Source organism: Mollisia scopiformis (assembly GCF_001500285.1).
Source record: "Mollisia scopiformis unplaced genomic scaffold LY89scaffold_8, whole genome shotgun sequence".
Lineage (NCBI taxonomy): Eukaryota > Fungi > Ascomycota > Leotiomycetes > Helotiales > Mollisiaceae > Mollisia > Mollisia scopiformis.
The window spans coordinates 373,972-391,144 of NW_017263588.1; the positions used below are offsets into that span (position 1 = coordinate 373,972).

Below are 17,173 nucleotides of genomic sequence, written 5' to 3' on the forward strand. Positions count from 1 at the left end.
CTACCATCGACGTTATCTGAAAATCTCCTCTCACCGTATAGCAAATCGTCCCATGCCTAGTCGATCTCTGGTGATGGTGTGCCCACATATTGAGGGGTTGCGGGGTCAAACTCGCGATAATAGGTCTGGTCCGTTTGATTGTACCGGAAAGCGTTTGTATATGTGACAATTTCGGTTTCAATTGTTCCTGTCAACAAATCTGGGACGAAGTCAGTCGTTGCCTACCAGCGAGGGAAAAGGTTTCGTACCCCACTCTGTCGAGAAACCCTTGTGCCACTCGCCAGTACAGACAACGTGTGGCCGGAGTGCGAAGTAAAGAGCTTCCAATGAGCAGATGACCGTTGTTGTCAAGATAATCGTGATGCCGACGACCATCCCTTACGAAAGTCCTTGACGGCTACGAGCCTTTGGAAGGTGCGGAAGAAATGGCTCTTCGACGTCTAACTCACTCAAGGACTTGTATTTTGCTGTTGCGTTCGCCATATTTGCAAATGATAAGCAAAGGCTGAAGGTAGTGTATTCCTGCGCAAGTTGCGATCTTGTGTTTTGTGTTTCGGAAGTAGGTAAAGAGGTGGACGTTACTCCCAAGGAGAATTTGTAGTTGATATTTTTCGTCATTCACTATCCTAGAGTGCTTTCGGCGAGTGCTTCTTTCAAAATCAAAACTGATCTGAGAAATCTTCATCTTCCGGATCAGCCGAGTACCTAGATCTCGGTTCTTGGACACATGTCATACCGTGTTCATTGTGGTACCTGCATTCTAGTTTTTATGTACGACATTGTGGGGCTTTGCTAGCTTTATACAGAATACTGAAACAGTTAGATAGCTCAGCTGGCTTCCAGATTCGTCATGAATTACTGTCTATCACAATGAAAAAGTCAAAAACTCGCCAGAATTGAATCCTATCACTATTCTTCAAAAGTTTGCGGTTGCAAATCTGGTCTTAGTGTTTATGTGGATGGAAAAAGTGAATGAAGAGAGAGCGACTCAACCAATGTGGATGCCTCTATTGATGTCAAATCAAGGCGGAGGCAAAGCATTTCACCTCTGGTATTTGAGTTTTTCGAGATGCTGAGATCTCTGCATGGAAGAGATCTTGTACCTCGGTACCGTAGATCTTCATGTATAATGGGGACACTGAACACAAGATGATCTTATATAAAGCATCAGTGTTCACACTGAAATACTTTATCTAACATCAAGTCCTCTTCAGGTCACTCTGATATTCTTCATTCAAAGATTTCAAGTTTCACTACTGCAACCATGCATCTTACTTCAATTTTCTTGATCGCTACCCTTCCTCTGACCTTGGGTCTTCCTCTCGATGTACGTTCTCACTCCATCTCTTATATGGCAAAGACTAACACACCCACAGCCCCGAGACAGCCCGACTCCGACCTCCTCTGCATCCATCACTTCACCCACTCCTCTCACCGCCAACCAGATCCAAACCCTCGCCTGCCTCTGCCAAGCCTTCACCCTCAGCGGTCTCACTCAAGTCACCGGCGGCGTCAACTTCACCTCCATCTGCGCGACCTACTCCTCCGTCACTTGCACCAGCGCAGCAAGTCCCTCCTCGACACCAGACGCAGGAACCTCCCTCCCACTAACCGGCGGCCTCACTTCCGGCCTCGGAAATATCGGCGGCCTCAGCAGCATAGCATCAGGTCTCCTAGGCAGCCTTCCCATCGGCGCTCTTGCGAAAGAGAAACGTGACCCCGACGATGAAGTCGTCAAGCGCCAAACAACTAGCTCTTCGACGGGCGGCGGTTTAGATCTTGGCGGTACGGATATACCAGGTCTTGTCCTCGGAGCTACCGATGTTCCTGAAGCTACGGCTGTATTGTCAGGTGTAACGAATGCTGCTCCAGGCTTGCTCGGTACCGCTGGTCAAGTGGCAGAGTTGGCCGGCCTTGGATCTGTGCTTCCTCGTGATGATGATGGCGATGACGATAATGACGACGACGATGAGTTCGAGGATGCTCGTTTAATCGCAGTCCGCGACGCGGAGCCAGAAGAGAAGAGACAAAGTTCAAGTCTTTCTGGACTCAGCGGTGCACTTGGTGGTATAACGGGCGGCTTAGCCCCAAGCAGTAATCCTATCACTTCGACGGTGACGGGTCTGGTTGGATCTTTGACGGGTGAACTTACTGGTGGCTCTAATCCGCTTTCGAGCGTGACGAGTGGGTTGACGGGTGCTGCGGGTGGGCTTACTGGGGGGACGGGCGGGTTGCCGATTGTGGGGAATGGGGGGTTGGATGGGCTGTCGGGGGCTCGTTGAGGTTAGAAGGAATTAGGGATCTGCTGGATGATATTCTTGCATGGATAGATCCGATGCGGACTTTATGTGGTGAGGGAGCTGTTTGGTTTATTGTCCTAGTCAAAGGGGCGCTTGTGACATTCAACATGTTCTGTCAGTCGGTACTTCTTGTAGATCGCTATTTAGAATATTAGACTAAGGAGAAACTTATGATCAAATGTTTGTGGTGTCTGAAAATATCTTGTGCAACAAAGTTCAAGAGATCGCCGACTTGGATGGTCTGCGGTACACAAGGCGATCTTTTCCAGTAAGAAAAGGGGAGACAGATTACATGAAACCATGTGATATAGGAGAGGTGCCACGCGAGCCTCGGAGCTTTCTGGACATTGATGCCCTCTTTTATGTAAAAGCTTTCATGAAGACGCGCTTTACTCATAAACTCGAACACGGCCACAGGAGCAAGTGAATGGCACAAATTTACCATAACCCCTCTACAGACCAAAGTATATAAAACCCCTCCTCCTACCCAAAACCTATATACAGAACTATCCGCACCCACCACTCACGGCACCCCATAAAACACCCCCCTCCCATTCGTCCCCACAAACACCAACCCCTCCGTCTCCCAACTCGCCGCCAAACAATTCGCCCCCGCACTCCCAAACCCGTATCCGGCATCACTAATCACATTCCAAGTCACTCCCTCATCAACCGTCACCCTCAACGCCGCCATTCCTCCGACTGTATTGAATGAATACACATTCGTTGCATTACCCGCTCCTTTTCCCACCGCTATCGAATTCCCACTCTGCACATTCGGACTTTGCGCAAAACTCGTACCAAAATCACTAGAATGGTAAATTCCCAGATCGGTAGACAGCCAGACATCCCCCGCTACAGCGGGATGAGCGGCCATTTTGACGCCGGCGTAAGACGTGATGTTTGCTGTGCGGGCGAAAGTCTTGCCTCCGTCTTTGGAAACGAGGATTCCGGTCGTATCACCAGCGTAGAAATAAGAGGAGTTGACTTTATCTGCTACCACAGCCGCGGTACTTGGCAGGGTTGAGATGGTCGTGCTGGTGTTTGAAGAAACTCGTAATGAGCCCGCGGATGATGCCCATACGATGGCTGATGCGTCGGCTGCGTAGGCAATTGCGCCTCCTGAAGCCGTTGATGGGACGCTGGTGACGAGAGTCCAGTTCTGACCTGCATTAGTCGAGGTTGCGAGTTGAGAGTTTCCTATTCTGAGAATATTCTTGGGACTTAGACCTGCATAGTCGATAGCGGTAGTTGTGCTCCAGAATGGATTATCGAAGCTATTTTCCGGAGCTTTGTTAAGATCGTAGTGTACAAAGCCGCCATCGTCTCCGACGGCGCTGATGAGCGGGATGCCGATTCCGGGGGGCGAGATGAGGCTTTCGACGCTTTCTTCTTCGATGCCGTCTGCGAGGGAGGAGATGTGGGCATTTGGCCAGGAAGAGAGGTTGTGGGAGCCGTAGATTGTGACGCCTGTTCCATAGAGGAAATGGTTGCTGTCGAAGGGGTTGATTTCGAGGGCTTCGACCATCCAGCCGAGGATCTTGGTGTCGGTTGGTTGGCGTTGGTTGTTGATCCAGGGTGCTTTGGCTGTCTATAGATTGTTAGCAGAAATAAAGGATATTGGGAGCGGCTTTACGTCGTAGGTGTAGTATTTTGCCTGATTTCCGTTTACATAATCCCAGATCGTGGTCCAAGAAGCTCCCTGTTGAATTTAGTATCATCAAGTGAACAGAAAAGGAGCAACTCACTGAGTCAGTACTCCTGAAAATCTGAACATCAGGGTACCAAAGGTTCATGGCGGCGACCATCAACGTTCCTGGCTTCTGAGTATCTAGCGCTAATCCTCCGTACCCAATCGAAACGCTATTCTTCGCAGCCCAAGCGGGAGTAATATTGGTGAACGTTCCATTCGATGAAACTCGATAGACGTATCCAGTACCAGCACTGTAAGGACCAGACTCACTATTGTATGAGATATACAATGCCTTTTCGGCCGGGGAGAATTTCATCTTGTGAGGAAAGACTCCCGTAGGTTGACCAACCATCGCTGTCCATGTCTCGCCAGCATCATTCGAGACCCAGGTTGAAGAATTTCGATCCGCTGTACCAACGTAAATCCTAGAGGTGGAACCATTCTTCAACGGCGAAGTAGGATCGAACGTGACAGCTGCAAGGCCATCGATATCATTGTTCAATCCAGAGGTATCGGTAGAATCCGAAATATATGTGCCGACCTGAGTGAAGCTCGTAACCTTTTGGAAAGACAATCCTTGATCAACACTTCTCCAAAGACCGTTTCCGCTTCGAGCGCCAAAGTAGATCACTTTATTGTTATTCGGGTCTATAGCAAGTCGTTCGCCCATTCCACGACCGGGCATGTTCCCACCAGCTTTGAATGGAAGTGGGGTTCGAGCCCATGTCTTTCCATAGTCTTCACTGCGCAGAACGGAGGCATTGTTTGAGTCCCAGCTGTTCGTGTACATTCCAACTGTGATGTAGACTCTTCGAGGATCAACTGGATCAGATGCAAGGGCATCCACTCCCCAATCATGCCTAGGAAGAATTAGATGTCGTGTCTCAATTGAAGAGGTAAACAATACCAAGTTGTGTCATTGGCATGATCTTGGAGAGGAGTCCATGAATCGTCCGCATTGAGTCGGTATAGTCCTCCTATATCTGTTCTCGCATATGCTAGCCCTTTTTCGGTGGGATTGAACACTATTCCAGGTGTAAAACCACCACCTCCTCCTATTTTTACATTTTTCCCTATCCAATTTAGCTTGACTCAATTGCCTACCATACAGATACTTACAAGTATAACCAGATACAGCTGAGGCGAGGAAACTACCAAGGAAGAATAACAAACGCATGCTGAGTATGTCCAGAGAAGTGAAGCATCCCAAAAGAAATTGTTCTCACAAGGAGAACACATTTCCTTACATATTCCGAGGTAAAACTTTCCTCCGTAGCAGATACATTAGAGAACAGGAATCTCGGAGCAGCAACCCGAGACAGCGGGCATGAAGCTTAAATTCTCTTTGAGCCTATATGCCTTCCCCACAGCATTCTCGGTATTGCCCACGATGGGCCCGGCCAGTCTTCAGGTACGCTGCGTGAAATGCGGGGTGGAGTGACAATCTTCATTTCCGCATCAAATCGGGTTTTGCCTAAACACGAGCACGCCATCATCCGCCACCGCGTACCAGATGCGATTGGCGGAAGAAAGAGTTGATGGGAAAAGATCAAGGTGTCTGGAGATGAAATGTTCATATGGAACAAAGAAGGGCCGGGCTGGGCATGTTTGGTGTTTGCTTGGGATGAAAGATTGGCGTCGGGGTGTGGGTGTGGGGTTGTGGCTCGAGCCGAGAGATTTGCACCCCGCAATGTGGCTGACGTGGGGGGTTTGCTCTATGGTGACAGCAAATTCAATATTACACCCTAATAACGGTATACAGACATGCATAAAGTGTCAGCCACCAAGCCAACTGTATGACCACCGCGAAAAGAAGAAGGGCACTGGCACGGTAGGGCACTGCACTGTGAGACAGAAACTTCTGCTCTTGATTCGAAAGGTTCTACAGTAATCGGGCGAAGGGCTCTGACGTGGATAACTGCCCCACCACCAGTCCTTTCAGTGGTTTCCCGTCGAAGCGGGTGCTCGGTGGTGGTGGAGAACGATGTGGCACAGTCCAACGTCAAACGCAAGCAAGCGCAGGCGCATGTTGCTCACGCTCTTCTAAGCCAAAGAATATATTCCGAAAGTGTGGTTACCAAGAACAAACCGCAGCACGGCAGCGGAGGTTTTTAGCCTACGCCCTCATTTACCAAGACTTTTCAACAACGGTCAGGGATGCGATGTGCAACAAAAGACCAAGCTCGCAGGTAGCAAGGCCCACGTGAGATTCATGTTCCCGTCTTGTGGCTTTGCTGAAGGAAAATCCTATGTCCGAGGCCTCGACCTTAGCCACAAGATCTCGCAGCTGCTTGATCAAAGTTTTGATCCTTCTGATCGTCGGAAAGTGAAGTCATCATTCAGCTTCACGAAGTCCACATCATCAGGTAAGAGATCAGCTCTGACTTCAACAGGCTGTCCTCCGTGTTTCATGAAGAAGTTGCCTTGAGAAAGAGGCAGCTTGACGCGCAGAGTATGATTCGGATACCACTGTGCCTATACGTCTCGGGTCAGTACGGATTTGATCCGATGGCGGGTCTGAGCTTACTTGATAACCCAAAGCTAGCATGATTCTGTAGTTCTCGGATTCGTTGGGCATTCCCGCATGCCTGCATTATCACGATCTCGATGTCAGTATTATATTTTCATATTTCTAAGACTGCTAGGGAACTCGAGGAGTGGATCCAGTTCCGGCATATCAGGGCGGCGAGCTAAGAGATTATGCAATGTCACATACCATGTGCGGAGGTCTCTCAACATGATATCGCCAGGCTCACACGAGGGTTGAATCGGAGGTCGAATCTTGCGCCTTTCCTCGATCACGTCTGGGAGGACATCACACATCGGGTCTCCAACCACAAGTCTCGCATTAGCAAGCTTCGATTCCGGGGTAGTGATCTTTTGTTGTCTCCCGGCTGTATGAGCATGCGAGCCCAGCCAAAACTCGGTCGAGCCGGTACTTGGATTGAAAGAACAAAGTGGAACGTTTGCAATTACAAAGAAGGGGCACTGTATGGAATTAGTGGAAGCACCTAAATAAAGTTATGTTTCCGCACCTGAGGATGGAAGAAAGTGATATCTTTGTGGACCGGCTGTCTGAGTCCATTTGTCTTGGGAAGCGCATTATTACCAGTAAGGAAATTCCATATTGGCTTGGAACCGAGATATCTGATCCGTATCAGAAAGACGAAGGACTTCTGAAGGGCATGCAGATGCTTGGCTTACGCATTCATAAGTTGAATGACAAACGGGTTGAAAAAGACATCATTGTAGAGAAGTTCGGGTTGCTTCAAGGGAGGAGCTTGAAGAATGTTCGCTTGAAATGTCAGTCTGCAGCCACAGTGCCGTAAGAAGAGTCGCCTCACAATTGACGCCCTGGTTGAAAGGCTTGATCTTGATCATATGTTCTGCATCTTTCGCCATGAAAGAATTCAAATTTTTGACATGATCGACATCGACGACCGACTTGAGAACGACGAAGCCATCCTGATGAAGGGCTTCGAGAGCTGCTTCAATGTTTGGACTGTCATAAGCACTTGCTTTGAGTTCGTCTAAAGTGGGGTGGATCTGTCGAGGAGTATCCGCGACGTCCTGAGATGCAATAGAAGCCATCTTGGGAAATGTGCTTTCAAGCCTCAGACTTTCGGTAAGTGATTGAAACTTTTCATGAAACTCTCTTTCAACTTGGAAGATGTCTGCAATTTGAACGTTGAAGAATGGGACGTGGAGAACGGCGACCCTTATCCGGACTAGCGAGGTCTCACCCCCATTCTGCACCCCTCTTAGGTCAGCATCACAACCTCTGAACAACTTTCTCAGCCTCTTTCTTCTCTTCATCCTACTTCACACCGCCCAGACTCGAGAGAAGGGACATCGAACATGCATCGAACATGTGCTCCCCACCTTTGAAGGGTCGCGTCGTCGTTGTACGTCGCGATAAGATCCTTGGTATCTTTCATGATCGGCAAAGGGAGGGGCCCTGGTCGTTCTACCCTCCCAGCATCTCATTTAGGAAGCTGTTCGCACGAGTTGGACATTTTACACCGACTTCACTGGCTGTCCGCTGTGGCGACTCCACCAATGGCTCTGCCGACTAACCTTATTATGCCTAGAGATGGACGGAAAGGCCGAAGGTTTCGCAACCGCGATGGCGCCGTTATCTCCAACGTGATATCTGAGTGGATACACCACCGGCTCTAATCGTAAGCTCTTGACCCATGGGTCGATAGGATCGCACATGAGCTGCCTTTTCTACATCTGTCAGACAGCCATCCAGACATTGTTCTTCCCGTGTTCTGGATTTCGTCGTCCTATATAACTCCTAGTTGGAGTCCTCGATTGTTTTCTGGGGTGCGCATCGTGGGATCTCAGTGAGCTTCTTACCCCGCCGAACAAAAATTCAAGAGATCGCTTGCCGCTACGAGGTAGCTTCCACAATCATGGGTGTCACCGAATGGAAAACGACCGTCGGCGAAAAGACCTCGACGTTTAAGGGGGCATTTCGGAGTCGCGAAGGCTTTAAGTATTTCATAGAGACTCGGGACACGGCTCTTGATCAGCATCGCGACCCTGACGCGAAGCATGGCCAGACGTGGAGTAACGAAGATTTGGACCCAACTCCGCCAGAGAAGCGGACCTGCAAGTTGGATCCATTCTATTTAAAAGGCAAAGCTGATCGATAATAGGGCGATGGTGGAATTATGTGACGTTCTACACGGGACTCTCCTTTGGCAATTGGACATTGGGCAGTACTATGGTGGGAATTGGCCTGAACTGGTGGCAATCCATTCTAGTGTGGGTTTTCTTTCCTAGCTTTATTCAAATGTTGAATTCGGCACAGATAGCTAACATGCCATCAGAATCTTTGCCAGTCAAATGATCTCTTCCATTGCCATGTTCTTCAACTCAAGATGCGCTAGTGTCTATCACATCGGCTACCGTAAGTCACCGATTTTCTCGCTTTCTGGTGTCTATCACTGGACCTTATGTAACATTTTCCAACGTCCTAAGACTTTGCAAAACCGCCTTTCTTGTGAAGTTGCGATAGAAGTATAGTTGTCCTGACATTTGATATTATAGCCGTCGTCGCTCGAAGCGTGTTTGGCATGTGGGGTTCCTACTATTTCGTTGGGGCACGTGCAGCTCTTGCAATTATTTGGTATGGGGTACAGTGTGAGTCTCAGCTCCATATTATCGACCTTCAACCTGATTCCCTTCAGTATACTCCGGAGCGAGCTTCATGGCCAATATTCTACGCTGCATTTTCGGCCACAACTACACAGATATTCCAAACCACATCCCAGAATCAGTTGGTATCACCACAGCTGGGATGTTGGCATTCTTCCTTTTCTGGCTTGTCCACTTTCCATTCTGTGCCTTTAGACCCTATCAGCTCCGAGGCTTCTTCTGGTTCAAATCAATCGTGATTCTTCCAGCCGTTTGGGGGTTATTCATCTTTTGCATGGTCAACACGAAGGGCCATATTGGGACGCTTTACGAGTCTAAGATTTCCGGAGGCAAGGGTTGGTTTATTATGTATGCCATCAACAGTGGTATGGGCAACACAGCGACTTTGATAACCAATCAACCCGACATTGCCAGATGGAGCAAAACTAAGTCTGGAGCTCAATGGTCGCAACTAATTAGCAATCCCATCGCAGTCACGTTGTCGGCATCTCTTGGTATTCTCGCTACCGCTGCGATCAACAATAGCTGGGATCTCGATCTATGGAATCCATGGGATCTTCTGGGTGCGATTTTGGACAGATATTGGACCGGAAGTGTCCGATTTGCTGTCTTCTTGTCTGCTTTCACCTGGATGGTATCTATCCTTGGAACGAACATTGCAGCGAACATGATTCCTTTCGGATCAGACAGCAGTATGCTCTTCCCACGATACATCACTATTCCACGTGGACAGTTCATTGTCGAATTCCTCGGCTTTGCCATTTGTCCCTGGAAGATCCTTGCTTCCGCATCCGTCTTCACGACCTTCCTCTCAGGCTACGGTCTATTTATGGCTAGTGTTGTTGCCGTCATGATTTGTGATTGTAAGACTTCCTCCAAAAACTTATCTTTAACCCATACTTACAATTTTAGATTATCTCCTCACCAAAGGCAACGTCTTCATCGGACACCTCTACAACGGCTCCCGCACCAACAAACACTACTACTACCACCATGGCTGGAACATCCAAGCGCTCATCGCCTACATCTGCGGCATCGTGCCCCCATTCCCGGGCTTCGTCGGCACGCTCGGCGCGCACGTCTCCACCGGCGCTACGGATCTCGGACGTCTCGGCTGGCTGCTCTCCTTCACGATCTCCTTCATCGTGTATTTTGCCATCTGTACGGTCTGGCCAACGAAGAACCAGAGGCTGATCAAGGAGATGGGGCTCGGGTGGGAGGAGCAGAGTGGTGATACGATTACTGCGGAAGATGGGACACAGATTGTGGAGGAGGGGAAGCAGGTTAGGGTTAGGGATGAGAGTTCTGATGATATTGTGAGGGATCACCTGTATGGTGCTGAGAAGAATTGATGGGGGTAGGTTGGTGTTACTACTGTCCTTGACGAATATTCGCTATTCTGAAATCGAGATGCTACTTCTGAATCGACTTCTCGATTCCATGCTTTTGGTCTAAAGTTGGAGTGTCAATTGCTTGGATTCTGCTGCTTTCGCGAATCTCAAATCCAACGTCCAGCAAGTGCTGTATATTGCCAAACTTAATTTGCGCGAAAAAGTCTCTGGTGGCCCTACCTGTGCCCCCTTCTTGGCCGTAACTGGTCTGAGCAGACACTGATTGACTCTGCGTAATCGCATGTGTCTCAATAGAGCAAAAGAGTAAGAAAGCCCAAGCAGATATTTGACCATTTTCTGCGCCTGGTACCTGATTAAGGTTGGTGTCGAGCGCAAACAAATAGAAGATTTCGCCTTGTTTGGCCAATCACGTTTCAAAAATGCGCCTCTTAGCTTCGCATCTAAGTCGAGGATGCCGTAGGGCGGCCATGCATCTACGTGTACGTGCTCCTTCAAAATCAGCTTCCCCTTCTGACTGGTTCTCCATTATTTTCCGTCCAAAAGCAGCGCCGAGTACACACCCTGGTCACGCTCTCCTCACAGGCTCTCCTTGTCAACGCACGAATGAGATGTAGCAATCTTTGCAGGATGCCGCCAATCCTGTACGTCAGCTCGCTGTTTTTCTTCAGCCTCGTTGCCATCGTGCCTCACCGTGCTTGCCTCAGCCTCTTCGCCGCTTCACGTTGCTGCGATAGGGAATAAAGGATGCAGCACGGGCGTCGGTGGCTTGACATATATCAATGAGAATCTTTAGGAATATGATGTGGATCTTGTGTCAATTCGTGCTAGTCGCCCACCACGACCAATCGCGAGCCTTTCCTGCACCCACCACTCCGTGGCTCTTAGGTCCACAAGAAGCCTACAACGGTACCTATGAAATAGTTTCCTAACCACCTCAGAAGACCAATACTCATATTCGTATTTTTATCAAAGACTTAGCAGAGATCTAGTGTAAACGCAATCTGAACACGATGAGTAAGTCTCCCATATTATTCTGAGAAGATATCATCTCAATATCGTTAGTCTCGACCGGCGATACTCTCACAGTAATCTTCGGCATGGTAGCCTCGATCACAGCCGTTGGAGCAATATGGGTAGCTTACAAGCAATATACAACTACAACTACAACAAGGCGTACGTGTTTCTAATTCAATTCTAAACCCAAAATTTCCAATCCATAAATTCAACCTCATCCTTTATCACTCAATTCCCCGATTGTTCAGTAAGATTCTAACCATCGCGCAGCAGAACCAGATGTAGAGCTTGGCATCCTCAACCCCACAAATTCGAATTCGTCCGCGAACATTGCGATGGGAGATGAGAACGACAATGCCATAATTGTTGGCAGATACCCACAAGAAGGAAGTCAGGTGCATCATGTCGTTGGAGATATTTTGGAGTTGTTGTCGAGGCATCTTCGCCCTCTTTGATACGCGAGGTAGCATCTCCACCTTTGTCCGCGAACATTGCAACGGGAGATGAGGACGATGATGCCATAATACCCACAAGAAAGGAGCCAGGTGCATCATGTCATTGGAGATATTTTGGAGTTGGTGTCGGGGCATCTTCGTCGCCGATGCGCGAGATAATTATCTCCAGATGAACAGCAGGAGGAGCTAGATAACCACGTTCTTTTGTGGATTTGAGAATCGCAAAAGTAGCAGATCAATTTAGACAAGGAATAATTATTGATCTTTTTCATCTGGAACTGTGATCATGTTGGTAGCTCTCTAGACTTGCACACTTGTTGCTTGACCCAAATTTCGATGCAGACTCGACGGGAGACTGACTTTGAAGATCACCACCATCAAGTTCTTGCTGCGCCCTTCGTGCCAGCCCTTTGGAGAACTTCATCTCGAAGCTGCAGAAGTGAGAAGGACTTTTAGGCCATGGGCGGCCTACGAGACGCAGGAAGAGACGCAGGAGCCCGCTGCGACATCGAGTCCTGATCCCTAACTTTGGATGGGCCTGTGCAGAAGTCACATGAAACGGAAATTTTTTCCCTCGGAAATGTGCCATCAAGAATCGCATAGAAATAATTCAAGTTAAAGATGGGTATATAACATATGCGCCTTCGATCATTACTCAACCTTCACCCAACGCCCCAAACCAAAACTCAAGATCTTCCCATAACTGCATTCGTGGCCAAAACTTCAATGCGCCTCGCGTACAAACTCATCATATGACAAACAGGATCACCCCAAACGACTCCTCTCAAAAGCTCGTCTGTAACGATCTGAGCAACGACTCCTTCATTCATTCTTTCTTGAATCTGCTTCTTTTTGTTTGGTCGAGTCTCGTACTTTTCAACACTTCTCAAGAGGACAATTCTTCCTGCATTACTTAATGCTGCTTCTGGCACTGGCCATACTGGTGCAAACCCTGGGGCAGGCACGTTCTTCGGAGTTTTTGAATGTTTTATCTTGTTGATGTTCAACGAGCTCGTTGACTTTCCAAGACCTGAGACAAGTGGTTGTAGTTTTTGAGGTGTGACGGCATCGAGGCAGGTTTGCCCAGGAGCTGGTGTAGCATATAGATCTAGGAGCGACCGAACATAAGCCTTGTCGGCTCTAGCGACTGGGTCGCCTTCATTTACGAAGGACAGAAAGATGGATTTTCGAAGAGCTGGAGTGGGTGGTTTGGCGAGAGGCAGGAGAGCGGTTGGAGGTGCGCCAAAAGTCACGCAGTGGACTCGTTTGAAGCATCCCGTGAGAATGTTCAGCTCAGACTCGGTTTCTGGATTGGTGGCAAGCATGTGCGAATAAAGTAGAGCTGCGACTGCTCCACCTGCACTGTGTCCAGTAATCAGAAGTGAACACTTCGATCGCCCAGGGTCCTCCTCGAGAAGATGTCGAAGACGAGCCGCAACCGGTTTGATCATCTTCTTAGCAACAGAGAGAAAACCTGCATGGCAGAAGTTGCCAGGGTCGTCCTGTTCAAGGTTAGCGGGGTAATCACGTGAAGAGGGATTAGCCTACGAGAAACCCTTCTGGTGAAGCCGGAACTGAATTGAGGTTTACTGCCCAGTCCATAAATGTCTGCGTCCCTCGAATAGCAAAGACAATAGTGTTCATGTCATCCATTGGAACTGACTTGATAACCATCGCCTTTGTACCATGTCTCCAATCAGAATCCACATGTTCTTCTTTCTCCTGGCCAGATGGCTTTGCGTAGACTCGTTCGGAGTATTGGACTGCTAGACACAGCAGAGGATACGTCGTTACATATCTAGATATTGTTAATAAAAGTTGCAAGAGTTCACGCAGAGAAACTTACAACTTGAGTGGGGGAAGATTTGGAGGAAGCCTCGAATTGGCATACAGGTTGACTTTTGCGAAGTAGTTGGTACTAGTCAATGCAGAAGACACAGAGTTGTTGACCATGCCCTTTGACTTTCCCTTGCTAACACCCCGCTCCGCATATCCTGCTTCTTGTTCCTGTTGTAGCATAGGCTGAGGCGGAGGATAGACGACAAGCTCCCTTTCATCTCCACTGAACCGTCCTCCATCGATGAGTGTGATAACATTGTCGAATTTCGATGCAATAAGTTCGCAGAGTACCGCTCCTTGATCGACATATTGGGTGCCTTGCTGGTAGAGTGGACTGATCCCACTATGAATGAATTGACCGACAGCTAATCCGGATCCGTTTCCTGCTAGCAGATTCGTGACCGAGCCAAGCTTGTATTTGCTGACTACGCCACTTTGCTGTGGTCTCTGCGGTACAGGAGGGGAATAGCTTTGCTGAACGAAGACGGGTTGATATTGAGGAGGAATAGGTGCAACTAGCCAGCCTTGCGAGGATGGAGGTTCATTGCCACGAGATGTATTGGGTTGCTGTTGAACATATGTCCAACTAGGCGGGTTGGCGATGGCATATTGGTTCGCTGGTTGAGTAAGAAGAGTTGTTGATTGCGATTGTGATGGTGGAGGAGCTGTCGTCTGTTTCTTTCTGCTAAAGATCGCCATTTCGCTTGACCAAGTTCTGTGATCCTTGTAGGCCTCTCGGCGGCAATCACGATTCCGATAACCTTCTTTTCATGTCAATGAATCAAAGACAAGAAGAATTTCCAAGACTCTCGACGCAAGACACGAAAGGAAGTGGAGAGGGGAGGATCAAGTAGGAACGACGCAATCGTTTTCGTTTCTCATGACAAGGCCCCGAACGGTATTCACGGCTCTCTTAAGTTCTGCCCAGGCTCTAAATCCCTCTAGGAGAGCATGCGATTCGTCCATTGCTCCGCCCTATTGCTATTTCAGGGCTCCCCCAGGCGCCATTGCGCAGGTTCGCCCGGTGGAGGAACGAACCAGAGGCAAACTCTTTGGACTACGGGCGGATGCGTCATGCACAGTGGTTTGAAACAAACATTTATTCGAATGAACTCGTGCGTGGTATGCACACTGTGCATATGCGTGATATAAGCTTTAAGGACTACTGGAGAGGGGTAACCACGATGCTGCCGATTCGTGCTCGTTATCAGGAAACCAGAGCCAACGAAGTAGTTCCTGTGGCGTGAGGGAGATAGCAGAGCTTCCAATTGATGGATTGGCAATCAAGAGCATATGCATATGAAGAATGGGGGGAGCTGTGTTTTGTTAATATGTTCTTGTGACGGGATTCAACGAGTCGATGAGCACTGCCGGCAGCCCAGTAGTTATTGAGTTCAATTATCGCTGTAGAACGTTCAAACCGTAATTTGTTCAACTGGCCGCGCCTCCCTCTCATGCAGATTGTCAGGCTCAAGCTTGCCTGATTTCGGCAGTACCAAAGCCTTCTCTTCGCTACAGCCTGTCATCAGAATGTGCCTCGTAGGCTGGCAGTCGAGCGCCTCGTATCAGCCAGCAACACTGGAGCCTTCTTTGATTGAGGAGCACAATATATTGAGGTTGATTTGGAGGGATTCGAGCCAAACAAGCTTGCTTTTGTGTTTCGCTTATTTATTCGAGTGAACTCGTACCTGTTATATACCTAGGTACTTTGGGAATATGTTTAGGAAACAAAAACCTAAATTCAAGGTATCAATGTTTTGTTTTCAGAAACCTACAACAATTGTAATCCATCGGATTAATCATTAGTTCATTTAGCAATTAACACAATTATTATCTGTTTATACAAAATCATACAACACACGAAATTTGGAAATGGTATTACACTAGAACAAGCTTTTTCAACTTAAGTTTCTGCTGATCAAGCTTGACAAGTGCCTCGCCGAGCATGTATCCATCGAGATAGGAATCACCGATCACCTTGAAGCTTTCAATTCCATCTATGTTGATTCCCGTAGGTAGAAGAATGACAGCAGCAGCACATCCAAGGATGGCAAAGACTTCGCATCCTGCTTCGATCTGACCGAAGCCAGATCCGAGCAAACCGTCGCTGCAGATGAAAGAATCACGAGAATGAAGAATAGTCTCAAGATCGCTGAGGATGATTTCACTCCAAGAGTCTAGATCCTGCTCGGAGTATCTTTCAGTCAATTCTTGAGCAAGATCTGCCATGGGTGGACCAACAATCATGGTGTTTTCCTGGATCGCTAGATATGCAAATACTGCGAGTATCATTCTTGTGGCATCTGCGTCACTAAGTTCGGCGAGGATTTCGACATCTCTCAAGATGCGGCTGCAAGTGAAACTCTTGCAGAGTCTTAGGAGGTCGGGAATAGTAGCCTCTTGAGGGTTCCCAAGCATCAAGGAAGAAAGACAAAATCTGTCGAGACAACTCGGCTCTCTTTCTTCTGGGATATTTTCATTTTCCGAGACTGGAAACTCTGCAACCGAGGAGATTGTTCCAAGATGAATCCCTTCAACTGTCACCATTCTTCCGTCCTTTGAGAACTCAAAAGATGCTTCCCGAGATCCAGTTGCTTCCACCTCCCCGGTAGATCCATCTAGCAGACAGCTCGTATATGCGTCCACCCAGTTCACGACCCAGCTTGGAAGTTCCATGGCGCTCTTGAGATGATGAGGGCGTTGCATTCCACATATGACATCCAATCTTCTAGTGGATTGAATGATGTACTTGGTAGTATCAATGTATAATTGCTCAACCCCTCGACTGTAGTCGATCACCATGGCAGGATCCTCCTTTGCAGTCGTGATTCCCAATATTGCGTAAACCTTGTCCTCTGGTAGTGTCGATTCTTTCGTGCAATGCCACCTCAGCGCTTCGAACAGTGAGGGTTCCTCATTTCCAATATGGGACAGAAGGCCCCTCGGGCCCTCGTACCATACGTCGGAAGTAAAACTTGCCAGACGAGGATCGTCTTTGACTAGCTTCCACAGAGCACTTTGATTCAAATTGACGATATTCTGAGCTCGGAGCAATGTTTCCCAAGGAAGGAGATCCTCGCCGCAAAGGATATGAGCCTCTTTTGCCGAGTTCACTTCTTGAACCACCCATACTCGGGTCCAGTACGTGCGTGTTAAAAGTGCTTGTAAGGCGCAAAACTCATTCTTTCGTCTCGGATTTATGATTTGCTCAATTGGGCCCTGACTGTCGTCTTCCCAAGCGACGAGAGTCTCAGCCAAGCTGGGTACCAGGCGACTATCTTCTGCAGCCTCACCTAACGATATGAAAACACCTTTAGCTTTGCTGTATATCGACCTCATTTTCGTCACTTGATG

At 48.3% G+C, this 17,173-nt stretch overlaps 6 protein-coding genes across 6 annotated transcripts; 2 read left to right on the forward strand and 4 right to left on the reverse strand.

The window, feature by feature from the left end:
* Window positions 1-1,264: 1,264 nt before the first annotated feature.
* Window positions 1,265-2,282, forward strand: LY89DRAFT_716757 (uncharacterized protein; the record flags this gene model as incomplete). Its single annotated transcript, XM_018218287.1, has 2 exons — window positions 1,265-1,327; window positions 1,377-2,282. The coding sequence occupies 2 exons, from the start codon at window positions 1,265-1,267 to the stop codon at window positions 2,280-2,282; spliced, it is 969 nt and encodes a 322-aa protein (XP_018073525.1).
* A 541-nt stretch (window positions 2,283-2,823) lies between these two features.
* Window positions 2,824-5,624, reverse strand: LY89DRAFT_706044 (glycoside hydrolase family 74 protein; the record flags this gene model as incomplete). Its single annotated transcript, XM_018217494.1, has 5 exons — window positions 5,113-5,624; window positions 4,901-5,066; window positions 4,049-4,853; window positions 3,937-4,002; window positions 2,824-3,891 (listed from the first exon to the last, which is right to left on the reverse strand). The coding sequence occupies exons 1-5, from the start codon at window positions 5,168-5,170 to the stop codon at window positions 2,824-2,826; spliced, it is 2,163 nt and encodes a 720-aa protein (XP_018073526.1). The 5' UTR covers window positions 5,171-5,624.
* A 664-nt stretch (window positions 5,625-6,288) lies between these two features.
* Window positions 6,289-7,584, reverse strand: LY89DRAFT_667165 (phytanoyl-dioxygenase family protein; the record flags this gene model as incomplete). The annotated part of the gene is made up of 6 exons (XM_018212958.1): window positions 6,289-6,468; window positions 6,521-6,581; window positions 6,710-6,981; window positions 7,029-7,140; window positions 7,198-7,288; window positions 7,338-7,584. The coding sequence occupies 6 exons, from the start codon at window positions 7,582-7,584 to the stop codon at window positions 6,289-6,291; spliced, it is 963 nt and encodes a 320-aa protein (XP_018073527.1).
* A 526-nt stretch (window positions 7,585-8,110) lies between these two features.
* Window positions 8,111-10,561, forward strand: LY89DRAFT_479144 (uracil permease-like protein). The gene is made up of 6 exons (XM_018207830.1): window positions 8,111-8,610; window positions 8,658-8,766; window positions 8,832-8,911; window positions 9,052-9,144; window positions 9,192-10,022; window positions 10,072-10,561. The coding sequence occupies exons 1-6, from the start codon at window positions 8,412-8,414 to the stop codon at window positions 10,509-10,511; spliced, it is 1,752 nt and encodes a 583-aa protein (XP_018073528.1). The 5' UTR covers window positions 8,111-8,411; the 3' UTR covers window positions 10,512-10,561.
* A 1,668-nt stretch (window positions 10,562-12,229) lies between these two features.
* On the reverse strand, window positions 12,230-14,692 carry LY89DRAFT_683097 (alpha/beta-hydrolase). Its single transcript, XM_018214640.1, has 3 exons — window positions 13,827-14,692; window positions 13,529-13,778; window positions 12,230-13,482 (listed from the first exon to the last, which is right to left on the reverse strand). The coding sequence occupies exons 1-3, from the start codon at window positions 14,516-14,518 to the stop codon at window positions 12,667-12,669; spliced, it is 1,758 nt and encodes a 585-aa protein (XP_018073529.1). The 5' UTR covers window positions 14,519-14,692; the 3' UTR covers window positions 12,230-12,666.
* A 1,005-nt stretch (window positions 14,693-15,697) lies between these two features.
* LY89DRAFT_773274 (uncharacterized protein) lies at window positions 15,698-17,158 on the reverse strand (the record flags this gene model as incomplete). The annotated part of the gene is made up of 1 exon (XM_018221930.1): window positions 15,698-17,158. One exon carries the CDS (start codon window positions 17,156-17,158, stop codon window positions 15,698-15,700), a length of 1,461 nt encoding a protein of 486 aa, XP_018073530.1.
* Between the last annotated feature and the right edge of the window lie 15 nt (window positions 17,159-17,173).